General features: G+C 38.1%; 1 protein-coding gene across 6 annotated transcripts in view; it reads right to left on the bottom strand.

The window, feature by feature from the left end:
• Window positions 1-337: 337 nt before the first annotated feature.
• ENAH (ENAH actin regulator) overlaps window positions 338-15,755 on the bottom strand; it is a 107,807-nt gene continuing 92,389 nt past the window's right edge. For 4 of the 6 annotated variants that reach the window (XM_036235393.1, XM_036235395.1, XM_036235394.1 and 1 more), the window contains 7 exons: window positions 15,527-15,584; window positions 14,716-14,764; window positions 12,356-12,422; window positions 9,766-9,828; window positions 6,541-6,619; window positions 3,827-3,884; window positions 338-3,282 (listed from right to left, as the gene is read on the bottom strand). In XM_036235393.1, coding sequence (XP_036091286.1) covers window positions 3,245-3,282; window positions 3,827-3,884; window positions 6,541-6,619; window positions 9,766-9,828; window positions 12,356-12,422; window positions 14,716-14,764; window positions 15,527-15,584 — 412 coding nt within the window. In that variant the 3' untranslated portion in view covers window positions 338-3,244. The remainder of the gene's footprint in view (window positions 3,283-3,826; window positions 3,885-6,540; window positions 6,620-9,765; window positions 9,829-12,355; window positions 12,423-14,715; window positions 14,765-15,526; window positions 15,585-15,755) is intronic. The other 2 variants (XM_036235399.1, XM_036235396.1) reach the window with 1 other exon arrangement.

Here is a 15,755-nt window from a genome sequence, read left to right as displayed (position 1 = left end):
TCACTGCATGCAGGAAAATTTTAACCGCGTAAATGAGTTTATCTGACTATGTTGCAGGACAGAATGGAATAAACTTAAACATCGCTCGTTCTCTGCACTATAAGGGAACAGCCGACAGTTATTTCAAACGAAAAGGAGACACATTACACTTATTCCCTTTGTATACATTACTCAGTACGCACGACTTTTATGAAATCTTTAAGGAATAGCGACACGATACGTAAACTTTAAGTAGTGAAGTCATGGACTTTAAAGTGTTTTTTCACATTCAGTATAACTCATTTTAGAACCAACAGATTATTTGAGAAGATTATCTGAGTGTCACAAACAAGCAACATGTATATACTGCAATTTTATTTCAATCGCACAAACGAAGTTAGCGTGTAGGAAATTTAAATGAAACAGTATGGTAAAAATAGCAGAGAATGGAAAACTCTAAAAAGGAAGTACACCTAAAGCATGACGATTCGACATTCATTAGGGTTTCATCTTCAGTTTTGATTGACACTTGATATCTGCAAATTTCGAAACTAACTTTGAAATCAGGATGACTATTCTGAAGAGATTCCAGCACCAGCACTAAGATTTGTACATTCAGTTGGTTTGCAATTGACTTGTTAGCCATTTACATAGTGTATAGTACAGATTTGTCACAGGTCATATCACAGTGTTGAGGAAAGAAGTACCTTCCTATCGTTGCAAAGGGTCCCCTTAACTGCTTAAGACATCCAATGTACAACAGCACGAAAACCATCGGAATCACGTGGCTCCAGCATGGTTCTGAGAAGGAAAATAACTTAAGCTTCTGTTGCCCGTTTTAATTACTGAAATCTCTAACAATGACAAAACCGTCACATACGACAGTAAATGTATACAGTAATTCAATCGAACTTCTTAGAAAGAACACATTTAGTAATCTGGGATAATGCAAAATGATGGAAAATGTAACATGATTCAACACTGGTTCTTTCTATCATCTTACACAGACATCGTGTTAATAGAAGACCAAGGCACAAAACGTTTAGTGCATAAACCAGTTTTTTTTTTTTTTTCAAGATCTAGCATTTTATTGTAGTCTCTTATCTTACTTTGGACCACTTGTACCCAGAGTACTCTATCCTACTATAGACTATTTAACTTAACAAAATCAAAAAGTTATTTCTGACCAGATTTATAGGGGACATAAATGTTTATATCATCGAAGTGTTTACATAACCTAAAGTATAATAAAGATGAAAATACCTCCTATTTCTTTTAGAAAACAGTACTTTATAAGCTTGTTGCAGCTTTAATGCCTTTACTACTTTGCATGACGAGTAGTTGATAGAAAAAAAGAACTATATACTTGGATTATGATAGCTCATCCATCACAGAGTCATCTAAAAATGAAGTGTCTACAGAAACGGGAACTATTTCAACAAGGAAAAAAAAATTCCCTCATTCAAACCTCTCCGAAGTGGTTAAGAGCTACAAATTTGCAGCATTTAGAAAACTATGCTATCGACAAGCTGTCTTTACGAACTGAGATGTGAAAAATCTAGAGAGCAGATGAAAACGGATTATTTCTTCAAAATTTCAGTAAAACTTCTGATAATCAAAGGTTTCAAAGCAAATATGGCACGTAACAACTCAAGCATACGTCGAGATGGAGAGCTGGGAGAATTTTCAATTTCCTAAATTTCCCCCCCAAAAAATCTATCATTGCAACATAAAGGATTTCTCCCCTACTTTAATCTTAACAAATTCCAAAGGAAAGAGTGGATTACATACACACGTGTGTGTGCTCAAACACGCACACACATACACAGTAATAAGTAGAGCTTCGAATTCCTTGTTCCCACCACCTAAGTCTCACTTTACTCATTTAAAGAAAACTGGGCGGAACCCCCCATGGGTTTCCCCTTAGGCTGATCTCTGCGACCTTAACTGCTGATCACTGTTACTTCCCGTAATTCAACAGAACTAAGTTCAAAAGCAGCTTTGTGGTCAGGAGCATGGACCTGGACACCTGGGTAACAGCCACATCCAGGGGTCGGGCTTTTGAGTTCCACAGGAAGCTACGATTCATGTGAAGCTCAGGATCACGTTTCAGACCACTGAAATGACTGAAGTTCAAACACAAACAGCTGACGACATGATGTCGAAGATTAAGTACTTGGTTCTGTTAACGTATTTACCAATTAAAGTCACAAAAGAGTCCTCATTATTTTTCATGCAGGTAACTGAGAAAAATGATAGTGCAGTAATTAAATTTAAATAAAAAATTATTCCTTCCCTTCCGCCCACTCCCCTATACATTACAAAATGATTTCCCTGGGACTAGGCCTTGGAAAGGCCACTACGTGTTACTGTGACATGCATTACTGTCTGCAGTTAAAAAAGCTAATTCTGTGGTAGTTGTAATTACATTATAAAAATGTCCACATGCATAAATCTAAAAAAGGTCGAAAACCTACAGTGAGTCTACAATATACTGTTTTACATTTGACCACTGGTTTGTGTGATGTAGGAGTCATAGGTTTGGTAAAGCATTGTAACGATTTAGGAAGGCATCTAAATCTTTAAATTCTGGACGAATTTTGTTTTCATCTACAAAATTGCATGAAGGCGAACTCGAGAGACTTCCTATCATTCTAAAATTCCTCAAGCTGGACAAACCCTTTTTAGGACACTTTCTCCTACATATCACCCTTTGAAAACACATATAATTCCATTTGTTCCGCATCTGATGATCTTAACCTACATAGGGCTGATCTCAATATTCACGGAATTATATGATAGGAAGACAAACCTGAGAGAAACATTTACAATACAATAGCATAACCTGCTGAATTCTTCATCAGCACTCTCTGAAAAAAAAAAAAAAAACTTCTTAAGCCTTTCTCCTCTTTATTTTAGCAATGGATTGTGGAAAGCGTGCGATTTCATCTTGACATGAAAATATTTCAATGCACTGTGGTCTTGCCTGACGAGTCTAAGATTTTCTGCATCACTGTGACAGGAACGCTCATAGGACTCTCTTCCAGCCTGAAACTAGGAGGGAAGCGGCTCATCCATCGCCAGAGTGACAATGTCTGAAGGCTTTTAACGCGCGTTGGGTTTTCCCTCCTTCCGAATGTTTGTCTCCATCTTCTTACGCAGCTCACGAAACGTAGGGGTTTGTTGTTAACAGTTGTTGTTTGTAGATGTTTTTTTATTCTTTCTTTCTCCAGATTAAAGTCCTATCTCTCCTTAGCTTGTTTCTCTATGCACTATTTGACTTGTTCAGTTCCTGCCTGATTGCTGGATAAGAAAAGGAAAAGTGTTCAAAGTAAATATAATGATAAGATAAAAATAAATGAGTGATTCAATCTTGAGAAATTTCAATGACTGTGTTCAAACCCACAGGAATAAAAAGATACCCTGATCGTGCATCTTTCACTGCAGAGAGCTTTGTTTTCTTATTACAAAGATAGTAATTTTCATATGTATATATTCATTTACTCTCTCTCTTTTGTATACCAAATAAAACGCTGGTTCTGTGGGCTCACGAGAGGACAGCGGGATGGATGGATGAGCAGAGGTCACCTAAAGAAAGACTTGCTCACCTAGTTCTCCATCCATCACTACTCGACACCTGAAACTTACAGATCTCATTTATCCCTACTTTTTTACCAACAATTTCCATTATATGAAGGAGCGAGAGTCCTCCCACACATTGTAAGCCAAGCAAAGGATAATTGTTTTATGCTCTCAAGTAATAAACTGCATCTTTCTTTATTTGCATTTTCTTGAAAATGGCCATTCTTAAACATCACAGGAGTGGCAAATCTGTTTGGACACTCACCGTCAATGAGCTCTTCTTTTAGCTTTTTTAATTCTTTTCTCATTTCATCTAAAATGTCCTAAAATTAGAGAAAAACATCAGGAATACAGAAAAAAAATTACTGCTAAAAAGATTCCTGCTAATGCAAAATGTTAAGAATGTATGACACATGCCATGTAGTTTTTGTTTCCCGAGTCACGATGTATGTCTTAGAAGACTAACCTTGTAAATTCTGTTTTTAATAGTTTTCCCTTCCCAATTTTTGTTTATTCTAGCCTAGCAAGCTCTGAAACAGAATGCTTTCTAAGACTAAAAGGGTTATTCTGTCGTCCAGTGACAGATACAAGTCAGATAATTTTTAGACAAAATAATGGCTCTGTGTTCAATCTCATCTTCTAGGAGCGGTCTGAGAAGAGATGCCTAAAAAGTTTCAAGGAAGAAGAGAGATAAACTGGACAGTCAGCTCTTCTGGTACGAAGGGATTCCTTAGGAGCCATCGCAACTGCCACTACATTTCAAGGAATTCTCCAGAGGTCCCTCCAAGGCTGCCCCCTACTGTGGAAACGGAGGTGGATGGGGCCCCTTGGGCTTTGTCCTGTCCCATACGGCAGGCACCGACCACATGCAGCCACTGAGCACCAAAGATGTGCCCAGTACGCAATGAGATGCGTAAGTGTAACACATAGACCGGATCCCAAAAATGCAGCACTAAGAAAATAATATACAGTAACTCATTGGTAATTTTAAAATATCGACTACCTATTAAAATATTATTTTAATATTTCACCTGTTTCTCTGTACTTATTTAACGTGGCTACGAGAGACTTTTCAGTACTTATCTGGCCCATATTCTATTTCTCGTTAATAGTGATGCTCTGGATCCTCCCACCTCCATGAAAACCACTCCATCTTTCTATAATTTGCAGAATCTCTATTTATTAAGTTCAATTAAGTTCACCCCCCACCCCCGCCAAGTTAAAGAATCATCAAGAACTGAAAGGGCCATGGCAAGGCGACACAATTTTAAGGGTGAACAATGACAGCTACCCTTGGGGAGGATCACTTTTGAGTTAGGAGCCTTTGACTGCATACACCTCGGGTAAAATTCAATTGCTCTGTTCAAGGTTTATCTTTTAAAAACGCTTTTCTCATGTTTAAAATAAGGTTGGAAACTATCGATTAGTTTAATTCCTCCATTTTACTGATGAGGAAGCAGAGGCACAAACGTTATTACATGGGCTCACAGATATCCTTATCCAAATTACATCCTCTCCTCTGCTCTGCTACTTCGGATAACCAAAGTTCTTCCATAGTTTAAAGTATGTGCGAATGCTCTATTTTAAAATGGTTTTCAAGAAAGCGTATCTAATACACAGAAAAACAAAGGCTTCATTACCTGTGGCCACATATAGGCTTCTCTTTCAAATTATATAACCTAATTTAACTTTTCGAATAGCTTTGCAGTACAGAAATTAATTAGGTTTATATGAAATTTCTAGTATTTCTCTTTAATTCCTATTTAATTGTTATTTTGAACTCATATTACTGCAACATTATCGGTCCCTTCTGGATCCCCAAACATCTGCTAGCGTTTTAAAAAATGACTGATAGAATGGGGAAAATGGGCTTTGAAAAAATACTTGGGTTCTAATCCTGACTCCACTATGTACTTAGCTGTGGGACTGAGCGGATTTAACTTCTCGGAGCCTCAGATGTGCAGAATCTGCGTGAACACACTACGAGAGATTGCTATGCGGACTGGGGGACAAGGTCACGCTGAGAACCCAGCTGACACCTGGCACCACGTCGACCAGGAAGCCAGGCAGCGCCGTTCCTCAGCCTCGCCGCTATCTTCAGGGGCTCTCCTGCAGCGGGGGGGCGATGGGCGTCTCCATTTCCGGGACACCTGCACTCAGGTGTGCGAAATTGACGCTCGCCTTCCACCAATTTTTTTAAAAAAATTATTCTACCTCTTCTAGGAATAAACTATTTTAAAGCTCCATAATCTCCTCACCTATCACTCCTTCCATTTTTTTTTTCTGAGTACACAGTACACATACAATACGTAAGTATCCAAAACATGAACGATATTGTTTTCTTTTCCATAGAGTTGACGCAACTGTTCATGTTGTTTGGCTACCTGTCCGTTGCACCTAACACGGGCAAGTGCTCACAATCCGTTGTTAAATATTCTGTTACGATTCCTTAACGCTGCAGAGCTGCCCCTATGTGTGTGTTTGTCTACTTCTGCAACATTTTCTTAGCTTAAACTCTTAGGAGTGAAATTGCTGGGTTCAAAGGTAAGACAGTTCTTTCTAAAGCTTCTGTTTTCCCAAACTGCTCCCTGGAAAGCAGAAGTATACCAGAGTGCCCATTTTCCTCACATTCTTTCTAAAACCAGATTTATTGAGTTCTATTTTTGCCAACGTAAGTGAAACGTGGGAACCCCCCCCAACTTCTAACAACTGTGCACCATGCACTTACATTTAAAGTTTATGCCACACCATTAAATCGTAAGCCCACCCACCATCACTGCTGGAACTGTACGCCAGGCCACTGAACCAAAAAAGTGAAGATTAAAAAATATATACATATATAGTACTAATGCCTTTGTTTAATTTGTAGGAAAATATCTTAACCCTATATTCTTTTCAGGTATATTTACGATCTGTCAAATACAGGCACACGAGACACTTTTTCAGGTACAAACAAAGGACGGCCGGCACCGAGCCCACCTGCTTCAGTCTGTCGTAGTCTAGCATCTCCGTCTGGACTCCGTTGGCACTGGGCTGGGATGAGGGTGCAGATTTTGGTCTGTACAAATGAAATTTCCAGAACAGGTAAACAATATGCAGGCCAGTTAACGAGTTCATAAGTAAGCGTACATTTACCAGCCCAACACCAGATGTAAGTACGTTTCTCAAAACGCGTGGTGTTAAAAGTTAATTGTCAAAGTTGTAGGACTGATTAGAACGTAAAACAGAAGTCATTTTTTTTTTCACTTCTCTCAGTATTTTCAGTTACTTGTAAAGAAATTAGAAAAAAGGTGATGCCAACTTTTTCACTAAAGAGCAGGAGACGGCATTCCTTGAGCATGAGGCAGGTAGTAACCAGGTTAACGTGTGACATGTTCATCAGGACAGAGACGAAAGGCTGGCTGTGACGCCCGAGGCCCAAGTGACACAATCTCGATTTCGCCTACTTTTGAAATTGTACATTATTTGCTAAATATCTGACAAACCGGTGGAAGAGAAAACGTAAGGACAAATATTTTACCCTGATATAAATCAGTTTACAAATTCTGTGCCTTGGTTTGTAGGGGGAAAAAAAAACATTTTAGTAAGCATGATTTTTTTTTTTTTAGGTGTGTGTTTTATATTCCATTTCAAACATCGAAATAAGAAAGAATGGTGGGGAAATGAGTAAAAGCATATTCACATCCGGTAGGCCATGTGGCTGTTTACCAATGAAGTTTTTATGGAGATGTCATCTGAATGGTGTGTTTCCAGCTACTTCCACGAACTTATTTAAAAAAAAAGGAAATGCCACACAGAAGTGATTACTGTAATTACTGCACTTTCAAAAGTTTTGTTTCTACGAAAAATGTTACATGAAGTAAGTCTTAGGGATTAGGAATATTTTAAGCAAAGGTTTCGATACAGAATAAATCTTTCGTGGCTCCCTCTCCAGCTCCGGCAATAAGAGAAAATCCTCGGTGGACATCTAGAGTTTCAGCTGGGTCCACGTCCTGGCCTAGAATCCCAAGTGGCCACTCTTTCAGGGCCACAAATCAATGAAAATCAAAGCCAGCCATCGAATAACATATTTTCAGTTTTTAGAGTATCAACGTTAAGAAATCTGAACCAAGACTTAATAGGTTTAATAACTTTCCCCAAGTTCTAACTGCACAGATCTTCTGAGGCACATTAACCCTCAAACCCACAGGCGGTGTTTGTGAAGATGAGGCCTCAGTTCATTTGCTTTCATATCAAATACTCAACTAGTTCAGAAGGTGGTCGAGAGGCAAGTCGGCCACTCTGATTTTATTAGCTGTCTGCTGCTACGCCTGTGTGAACAAGGAAAATGGTAACTTTCAGAAAACTTCATTCAGTAAGCACCGGGGACTGGGGAGGCACTGCAGGGCACAGGAAGATGTGTGCGACACATTTCCTTTCCTCTTGTGAGGATACGCCTTTGCCCTTTGCTCAGACCACTGAATTCCACAGTCACCTAAGATGCGTTGAGGGCCACGGTTTGCAAGTCGCGGTGCTCTGTGTTGCGTCTGGTCTCCTCAAATATTCTTAAAGGCCTCACGGTGTGCATGTCTGTCCCCCATGCTGTCTGTTCCTGCTCTCCAGAATTAAATCACTTATTACCCTGGTTTTATTTTACTTTTTGCATTTAAGTGGTACAATCAGCGAATTATTTTCTCCTATGTTACAACAAATAGCCCTGAAATTCATGTGAATAACTATAGCCAGCTACTTAACCGGGCTGTATGTTATGAAGGTATTCATATTTACTAAACAATGCAAAAAGTTATCGTTATATAATAAACAAATGTGGAAACATGCAATTTTTAAAAAACTGAGTTCATGCTGACATGCAATCCATCACCACCGCCACCACCACCACCATAATTAACTAAAGGGGGGAACTTTTCATACTGAAGGAAAGAAGTAATCACCACTTTTTAAAAAAAGGTCTGTCGACACTGTCCCAGGAGGCATCATGTGTGAAAGCTACACAGTAACCGAGAAGATTTACAACAACAACAAAATCTCATTGTTAAATGTTATTTTTCTATGTACTAGCAAATTTCCTAAATAAGTTGTTTGGTCCTAAAAATTAAATCACCCCCTAAAAAGCAAAAAAACAAAACAAACAAACAAAAAACCCCCCCCCCCCCAAAAAAAAACTATTTTACAATTGTAATATAATTTTATGCAGACTGAACTGGCTGATAAACTTACCAACTATTTCAATCATCGATGGCATGAAAATAATTTTAGCTAATAACCATTTGGCCAAACAGAGCCTGATTACAGAACTCCTTACTCACTGTCATAAACAACACTCCCTCCAAATACTGTGCAATTCATGTTCCCAGTAGACTTCATGTGTGTATTTTTAAAAACAGATGTATACAGTAACACGGGTAGATCTCAGTCTTTCCTAACTTGTGTGTGTGTTTTTTTTTACTACAATTGATAACGAAATATAAGGGTTTCAGAGGTTTTCATTACTTTATAATGTGACTGGTACCTCTCGAGACCTACCTATAAAATAACTGTACAACAATACCTACGTGTCCCTATTCTGCCAAATTAACTCTAAATACAGCTTAAGCATTTGAGGATTTTAAAAAGTTGTCAATTTTTTAATTAAAAAAAGAAGTGCATGTTTCACATGTTACATTTTCTTAATTAAGAAAATGGTATAATAGGACGCATCCTAAAAAAACAAATAATCTGCTCAGGATGTTAGATGCTGGGTTGTGAGATGCCAGGAAATGGAGCTTCTCCTCAAAGAATAAACTACCCACAATTATGGCTAAAATACTGTCCATGGCAGAGTATCAAACAGTCTAGGCTCTTCTATTCCACTTTTTGAAAGCCCCCTCCCACACTTAATGAGAGAACAGCCTTTAAAAGAAAATGCAAATGCTACAACCAGCCTCGATATAAAATAGTGGCATTAGACTCCTATTCTAGTATTTCTGATATGTTTACCATTTATAAACAATAAAGTGATGGAAGAAAAATAAATACTATTAACTTTTCTAATTAAAATCTCTCATAAATTTTTTTTTAAAGTATTCTAAAAAAAGCTAAACATGACAGGTTCAATCTTCCTATATCTCTCTTGTGGTGATTACCGATCCATGTAGAAAAAGCTCAGCCCTATCCTCAACATGTTATTTAGAAGTCTCAAATCACAAAGTCACATCAGGATGATACCTGTGTAATGAATCATAGGACCTGTTGTCAAAAACAATCTGATTTTTCCTTGGAGAATCCCGTCTATGAAGGGGAAAAGCCATTTAAAGGGGTTTACGATAGAACTTTTAAAAATAACTCTCATTAGGTTACAGTTTATAGGTTTTTAGTCATAGCAAAAAAAAAAAAAAAAGAGAGAGAGAGAACTAAAGGAGTCAATTAACCTTAAAATAATTATTATTTTTTTCAATAAAAAAAGAAGGCATTTGAAGATTAATTCTAGTTATGCGAGGATACTGTTTACTTCATTAGAGAATTTTAAAAATTATTACTTTTATAGACGGTCATAGTAAAATCTACCCACACGAAGATTCAATAACTATCAAAGACACTTTGTACAAAACAAAGGCATTTATATGAGAGTGACTACAAAGCTGCACTCTCAAATAGAAAGCACAATAAAAATCATTGTAGCCTAAAGTATACAAGATTAACTCTTCTCGGGAGGCATGTAAAGAACATTTTTCCATCTTGAATGCAAGATCTGTAAGCTCTTAATAAAAACCATAGGAAGAATTCACAAACTTTCCAACGTTACCGTCCAGGCAGTTTAAAGCATTTTTAACTACAACATTCTTGCTTTTACTCTATCTGACATCTTCACTTAATAAATACGGCATAATGCACTGTCTCATGTATATTACAGGATATTACTCCATCTTACCACTGACATAATTTGATATAGATATTCAGAAGAGAAATGGACACTTTCACTACCGATTTCGAGTGTGCAAGCGTGAGGCACACTTAAGTAAGAACACAGTGGCCAACGTACTTGTTTTCAGAAGGAACGGGGAGATAGCTTAGGAAGAAAAGCAATATAGTTCTTAGCCTTTTAAACATATTTTTTAAATCACTTATGGTTTAAAAGTGTAGTGAAATTTTGGGACATGTATGACTCACATTCGGTGATTGAATCAAATCTAACAAAAGGTATATGAGTGATTAGGAAATAATTGGACATTTCGTAATTCCTATTTTGGGAATAGAGAAGAAAACCATCTATCAGAATTAGAACATGGTTACGATGCACTACTGGATAATAAAAACCAATATTTGACTAATCTATATAAAAACTCTTTTAAAATGGTGACCTTTAGAACACTTACTAACCTTCCTTTAGAAGTCCGAAAAATCTTTCAGAGTATTTTTTCCTTCGCTAAGTGAACCCAAACGCATCAAGGAACATGTTCCATCTGAAGAGCCTCGTCCATGTCCCTTCTAAGGTACATGTGGCTTTTGCCAGGGATTAGGTTTGGCTGCAGGGCCACTACGGAACCTTATCAATGAGCGGGGGACACACAGCCGAGGCAAAGAGGAGGCAGAATCCTTCCTGTCACAATTTAAGCCTTGGTACATCACAGCCTGTTCTCTGACATGTGCTTGATAACTCAGGCTTCGTGATGTGCTACTGAAGAAAACCTGTAACAACTACTAGAGATGCATTAGCAGGCCATGTCAGTTAGGTGACATTTTAAAGGTACCATATTATACTCTACCAAAAAAATGCATCCATCCACCAAAAGCAACCAATGCATTCTCCTCTAAAATCATTACATTCAACTTTCAGTCACTTAGAAACTAAAAACGTCTATATGTTCCAAAGGGCCCAACTGTTTTGTGGAGCTTAAATCGTGTCTTCAATAAACCCAAATTTAGATTTATACTAATACAGATTTGTGACAATATGAGGTAAATCTTTTTATTTTTCTTTATAAGGTTTCTATAACTAAAGTTTGTTTCTTATGAGCCAAAAATAAGGCAAACAGCTCACAAAAAAAAAGGTCAAAAACTTATTAGTCTCTAGGAAAAACATGTTTCATTTCTGGGAAAAAAAATGAATCCTTTAAACTGTCTTATAAATAAACCAATAAAAAGTTTCATCCCTGTTTAAGGTCTGTGATGTGAATTTAGTTATGATAATAGAGTATGCCCAGCTAAGACTTACTGAATTTTCTTGACCATGGCCAGATGGCCACTTGCAGAAACATAACTTAACTAGTCTTTTTCCTGGACACTATTTTTTCTAACTTGATTATAATTACAGATTTCAACTGAAACAGCAGTAATAAATCTTTTCTATCTTACAAATTTAAAATTTTAGGTTTTATTTTACTCTCTTGAATACTGCAGTTTTTCCTCTCCGGCTGCTTTTCACTTTAAAACATAAAGTTTCTTTTAAAAATTACATTTACAAAATACAAGATGTCTTGAGTCTAATGGTAAAATTTCAATATATTACATAATATTATTGTTCAGGATTAAATTTCATGAGAGTATTGGGGTTACGCAGGAGAATGACCTGGTTCTCAGAAAAAACGGGAAAGTATTCAGAGTGAAGCAGCAAGTTTTTGCAAATTTCTTTCCGACTATTCAGAGGGGAAAAAAACACACAATGGGGCTCGGAGGCGTCCACGAGCAGAGGGTTACAGGCGCTTTATTTGCTCCACGGCACAAGGGCAAATCGACTATTCCAGTTTTTCTGTAGTAAAAATGTAGATGTCAACTTCTTTTCAGATACGACTGTAGCACTCAGAAAAAATACTGATACCTGGAAATCACAGGTGACTTGCTGCCATTCATTGTATTTGTTCTTTCCCAAGGTTTTCTTGTTGGTTCTTTAAAAATAAAGAACATAAGTTATTAAATAGCCTATATGCTCCCAAAGTTATTGTCAAACAAACAACAAAACATTAAACACCCTTATACAGGTTTATATAGTATTACAGATTTAAAAAAAATCAATTCGGAACTTTAAAGTCTATGAGGATTCCAATTTGTCTAATTTCAGATCTTAAAATAAGAAGTTAATAAGTGACTGTGACAAGGTTCCCTCAGATATACTTAGATTTTTAAATCTAAAATACCATATTTCCATACACCAGATGCAACAATATTTCTCTAATAACGATAGGATAATCAAATAAGAGTAGGATTTTTTAAATTAGTTTGAATGAAACAGCATAAATTATTTTAAATTAAGAGAGAGCATAAATTAATTAGAATGGGACAGTACTAACTATACTATTTTAAACTACTTATAGTGCTAATTGTAAAACAAATAAAAAGCAGAATCTTTACTGTTTTGTAAGCCTCAATATTTAATCTAATATCAAATAGTCTTCTTGGGGAAAAAAATTCAAACAGCTCAACATAAATTTCAGGATCATGCAAGTCTATCATACTTTCCTGATTCTCAAAGAAATCAATTCTTGCGACTTAGCAGATAATTCCGGTTATGTAAATAAGGTCACTCTAAGCTCGTACTACCGAAGACATTCCGTAGTGACTCACTAGGCAGTCTACTGTGCTTTAAGTTGCTTTTCTCATGGGCCGACTCACTGACTCATCACTGGCCTCACTAGATGACTGGGTGAAATCAGAGTGGAATCTTGTCATGGAGGAAAGCATTCAGGTCACATGGGAATTAATTAAGTCTACGTCTGAGCTGTGATCTCGCTGCAGGTTTAGTAGGAAACTGTTCTCTGAGTTCCAAGGCAGCCCTTCGACTGGCTTCCCACTTAGGCAGCGGCCTGTCCTCTCTTCCCACTACACACGTGAAAAACTAAACCCAAACTCTCCCCTGAAACACCACTTTTGTTCTGGATTTCTGTTGCATTCACTTGTCCAGGTGTGAAACCGTTAAAAGTCACCATTCATCGTTTAAAATCTAAAGTCAACCAGTCATCAATTTCTCTCGTTTTAATTATACTTTGTTATTCCTTCTTCTGTATTCTAAAAGCTAAGACATTCTGTCGTCGACCACCACAGAGCTGACCCGGGGACATCAATAATCGAGTGAAGAGGTCCAGGATGAAGAGAATCAGAAATACATCCAAGAGACACCTGCTAGAGCAAGCGAAGAGTTCTGAGTCCTGAGCGAAACTGAAGGACGACTGGACAGGCAGAGGAATGGTCATCAGGACGCTGTTGCCCAAACCGAGGCAGGTGGAGAGCCGAGGAAACATGCTAAGGTTCAGCGAGTTTTCTCCATCAGCAGAGCCGCCTCCCAACCTTTAAAGGGCTCCTCTCGTTCTGAGGACAAGCAGTGCGGTTGCGCTCTGCAGGCAGGGAGGCTGCTGCCTCTGAGATGCTCCGGGTCGAGATGCTCCGGGTCGAGATGCTCCGGGTCGGGGTCCGGAGGAAGCAGGGAGGCGGGGCCGCCTGCACGGATCCTCACTGGAACGAGCTCCCTATCTCGGTCACTTTCTCCGGCACACTGCTCACAGCTGCCATTTTAATGTTCCTAAGGCCAGGTCCGTTGGTTGTCAGCTCACTGCTTGCAGGACCAGGACTCAACTCCTGATCTTTTTGGTCCTAACTTGCTTTTCCGACCTTCCTCTTCAATACTCCTCAAAAAGAATTCTCTGTTCTAGTCAGGCGAGGCGACGGCTTCCTGCGTCTCCGGCTCCCCATCTATGCTCAGGGATTCCCCCTCTGGAAATATCACGTGACTCTCCCTCTACTTTCAGCCAAACCAAGCGGTTTTCAAGGCACAGCAGACAATCTTTCACATTCAATCTTTACCTTTAATAATCAATTATTAAAAATACTTTCACTTGATAATATATTTTTCCTTCCTTTAGTGAATAACCTCAAATCATTAACAATAAAACACATGGAATGTGTCAAAATTATGATTTTCGAAGTTAGAGTCATCAGATTAAAAAACTCCAATCCAGGTTTTAATGGCTTTTTCAATACCAGAAAGAAATTAACCACTGCTTCTGAGCTAAGGAAAGGCAAAGCAAAAAGAGCCAGTGCTTTCAAGTGTGAACAAAAAACTTGAACATTTCAGTGACCAAGCGGTCACTTGATCCAGACATGGGGAAACAGGGAATTTTAACAGGGAATTTTATTCACATTTAAAGTAGGTTTACAAAGGTTAAAGTATACATCTCTTGAACTTACCGGGTGTACTTGTTGAAGGGGCCTTAGAAGTTACAGGCTCTGGATCTTCCTAAATACACAGAGACGCGTGTTATTAATGTCACGTCTGGCAGAAACCTGTCGTACACATACTTATACTTCCACGTCCAGTGTTCTTTCTGCCATTCCCCGCTCTTTCCTTCGTCAGTCTGTTCTCCCTTCTTTCTAGATCGCTTTCTTCTCTTACCTCCCTAGCATTTCCCCCTCCTGTACCCTCGCAGCTCCTCTCCTCACCGTTCTAAGAACTGCACTGGCCAATAGTACGAGGCCAGGCAGGAGACACAGACTTGAGGAATGCCATCAAAGAAGGCCAAGTGTAGCAGGAAAAACAATCCTATTATTTATTAAACACCAACATATGAAACAGATACATCAGAGTGTGCCCAACTGACAATCACAGGGCTCCCAGGGAAATGTGTGAAAACCGCTGATTTAGTCTTATTCCTTCATTTTACATGCAAGGAAACTGAGACCCTAAGAGGAAAAAAACAAAAACTAAACACTAGTAAAGGGTCATTCACTCATTGCACGGTGGGCTCAGGACAGAATTACACTCCACGGGCTTGAACTCCGTGCTCTCCCCCACCCACGTATTCAACCTTCTTCACTAAGAATGTCACAAAACATTTATAAACTATGCTCAAAACAAGCTATTTTGAATACCTAAAGAGTAAAAAGGAAGCAATTGTAGGTTCGCATTAAGTTCGAACTAATCTTTGACACAATTTCCTGAATAAGCTACGCTTGAATTTCACCTTTTCGGGTCCAGGAGGCTACACCTTTATTAACTTACATTTTTGTCCTCTTTTTGTTCTGCTTCTATTGTTGATCCCTTTTCAGCAATTCTTCTCCTAGAAAGAAGGTAAATTAGATTTTTTTTAAAAAAATTACCAAACTCTTAGTATAAAAACTACTCCAAAAGGAAAGAACTGTATCTAATTAAATTATATTCGGAATAAAATTAACAGAATAGGTTGTTATAATTCAGAACAGGGTGTTCACTTCTGAACAGGCTGACGTAA

This window comes from Rousettus aegyptiacus, unplaced genomic scaffold, assembly GCF_014176215.1.
Source record: "Rousettus aegyptiacus isolate mRouAeg1 unplaced genomic scaffold, mRouAeg1.p scaffold_m13_p_18, whole genome shotgun sequence".
Taxonomy (NCBI): domain Eukaryota; kingdom Metazoa; phylum Chordata; class Mammalia; order Chiroptera; family Pteropodidae; genus Rousettus; species Rousettus aegyptiacus.
The sequence above is the reverse complement of the archived record's forward strand: the minus strand, read 5'-3'. Positions and strand labels throughout refer to the sequence as shown.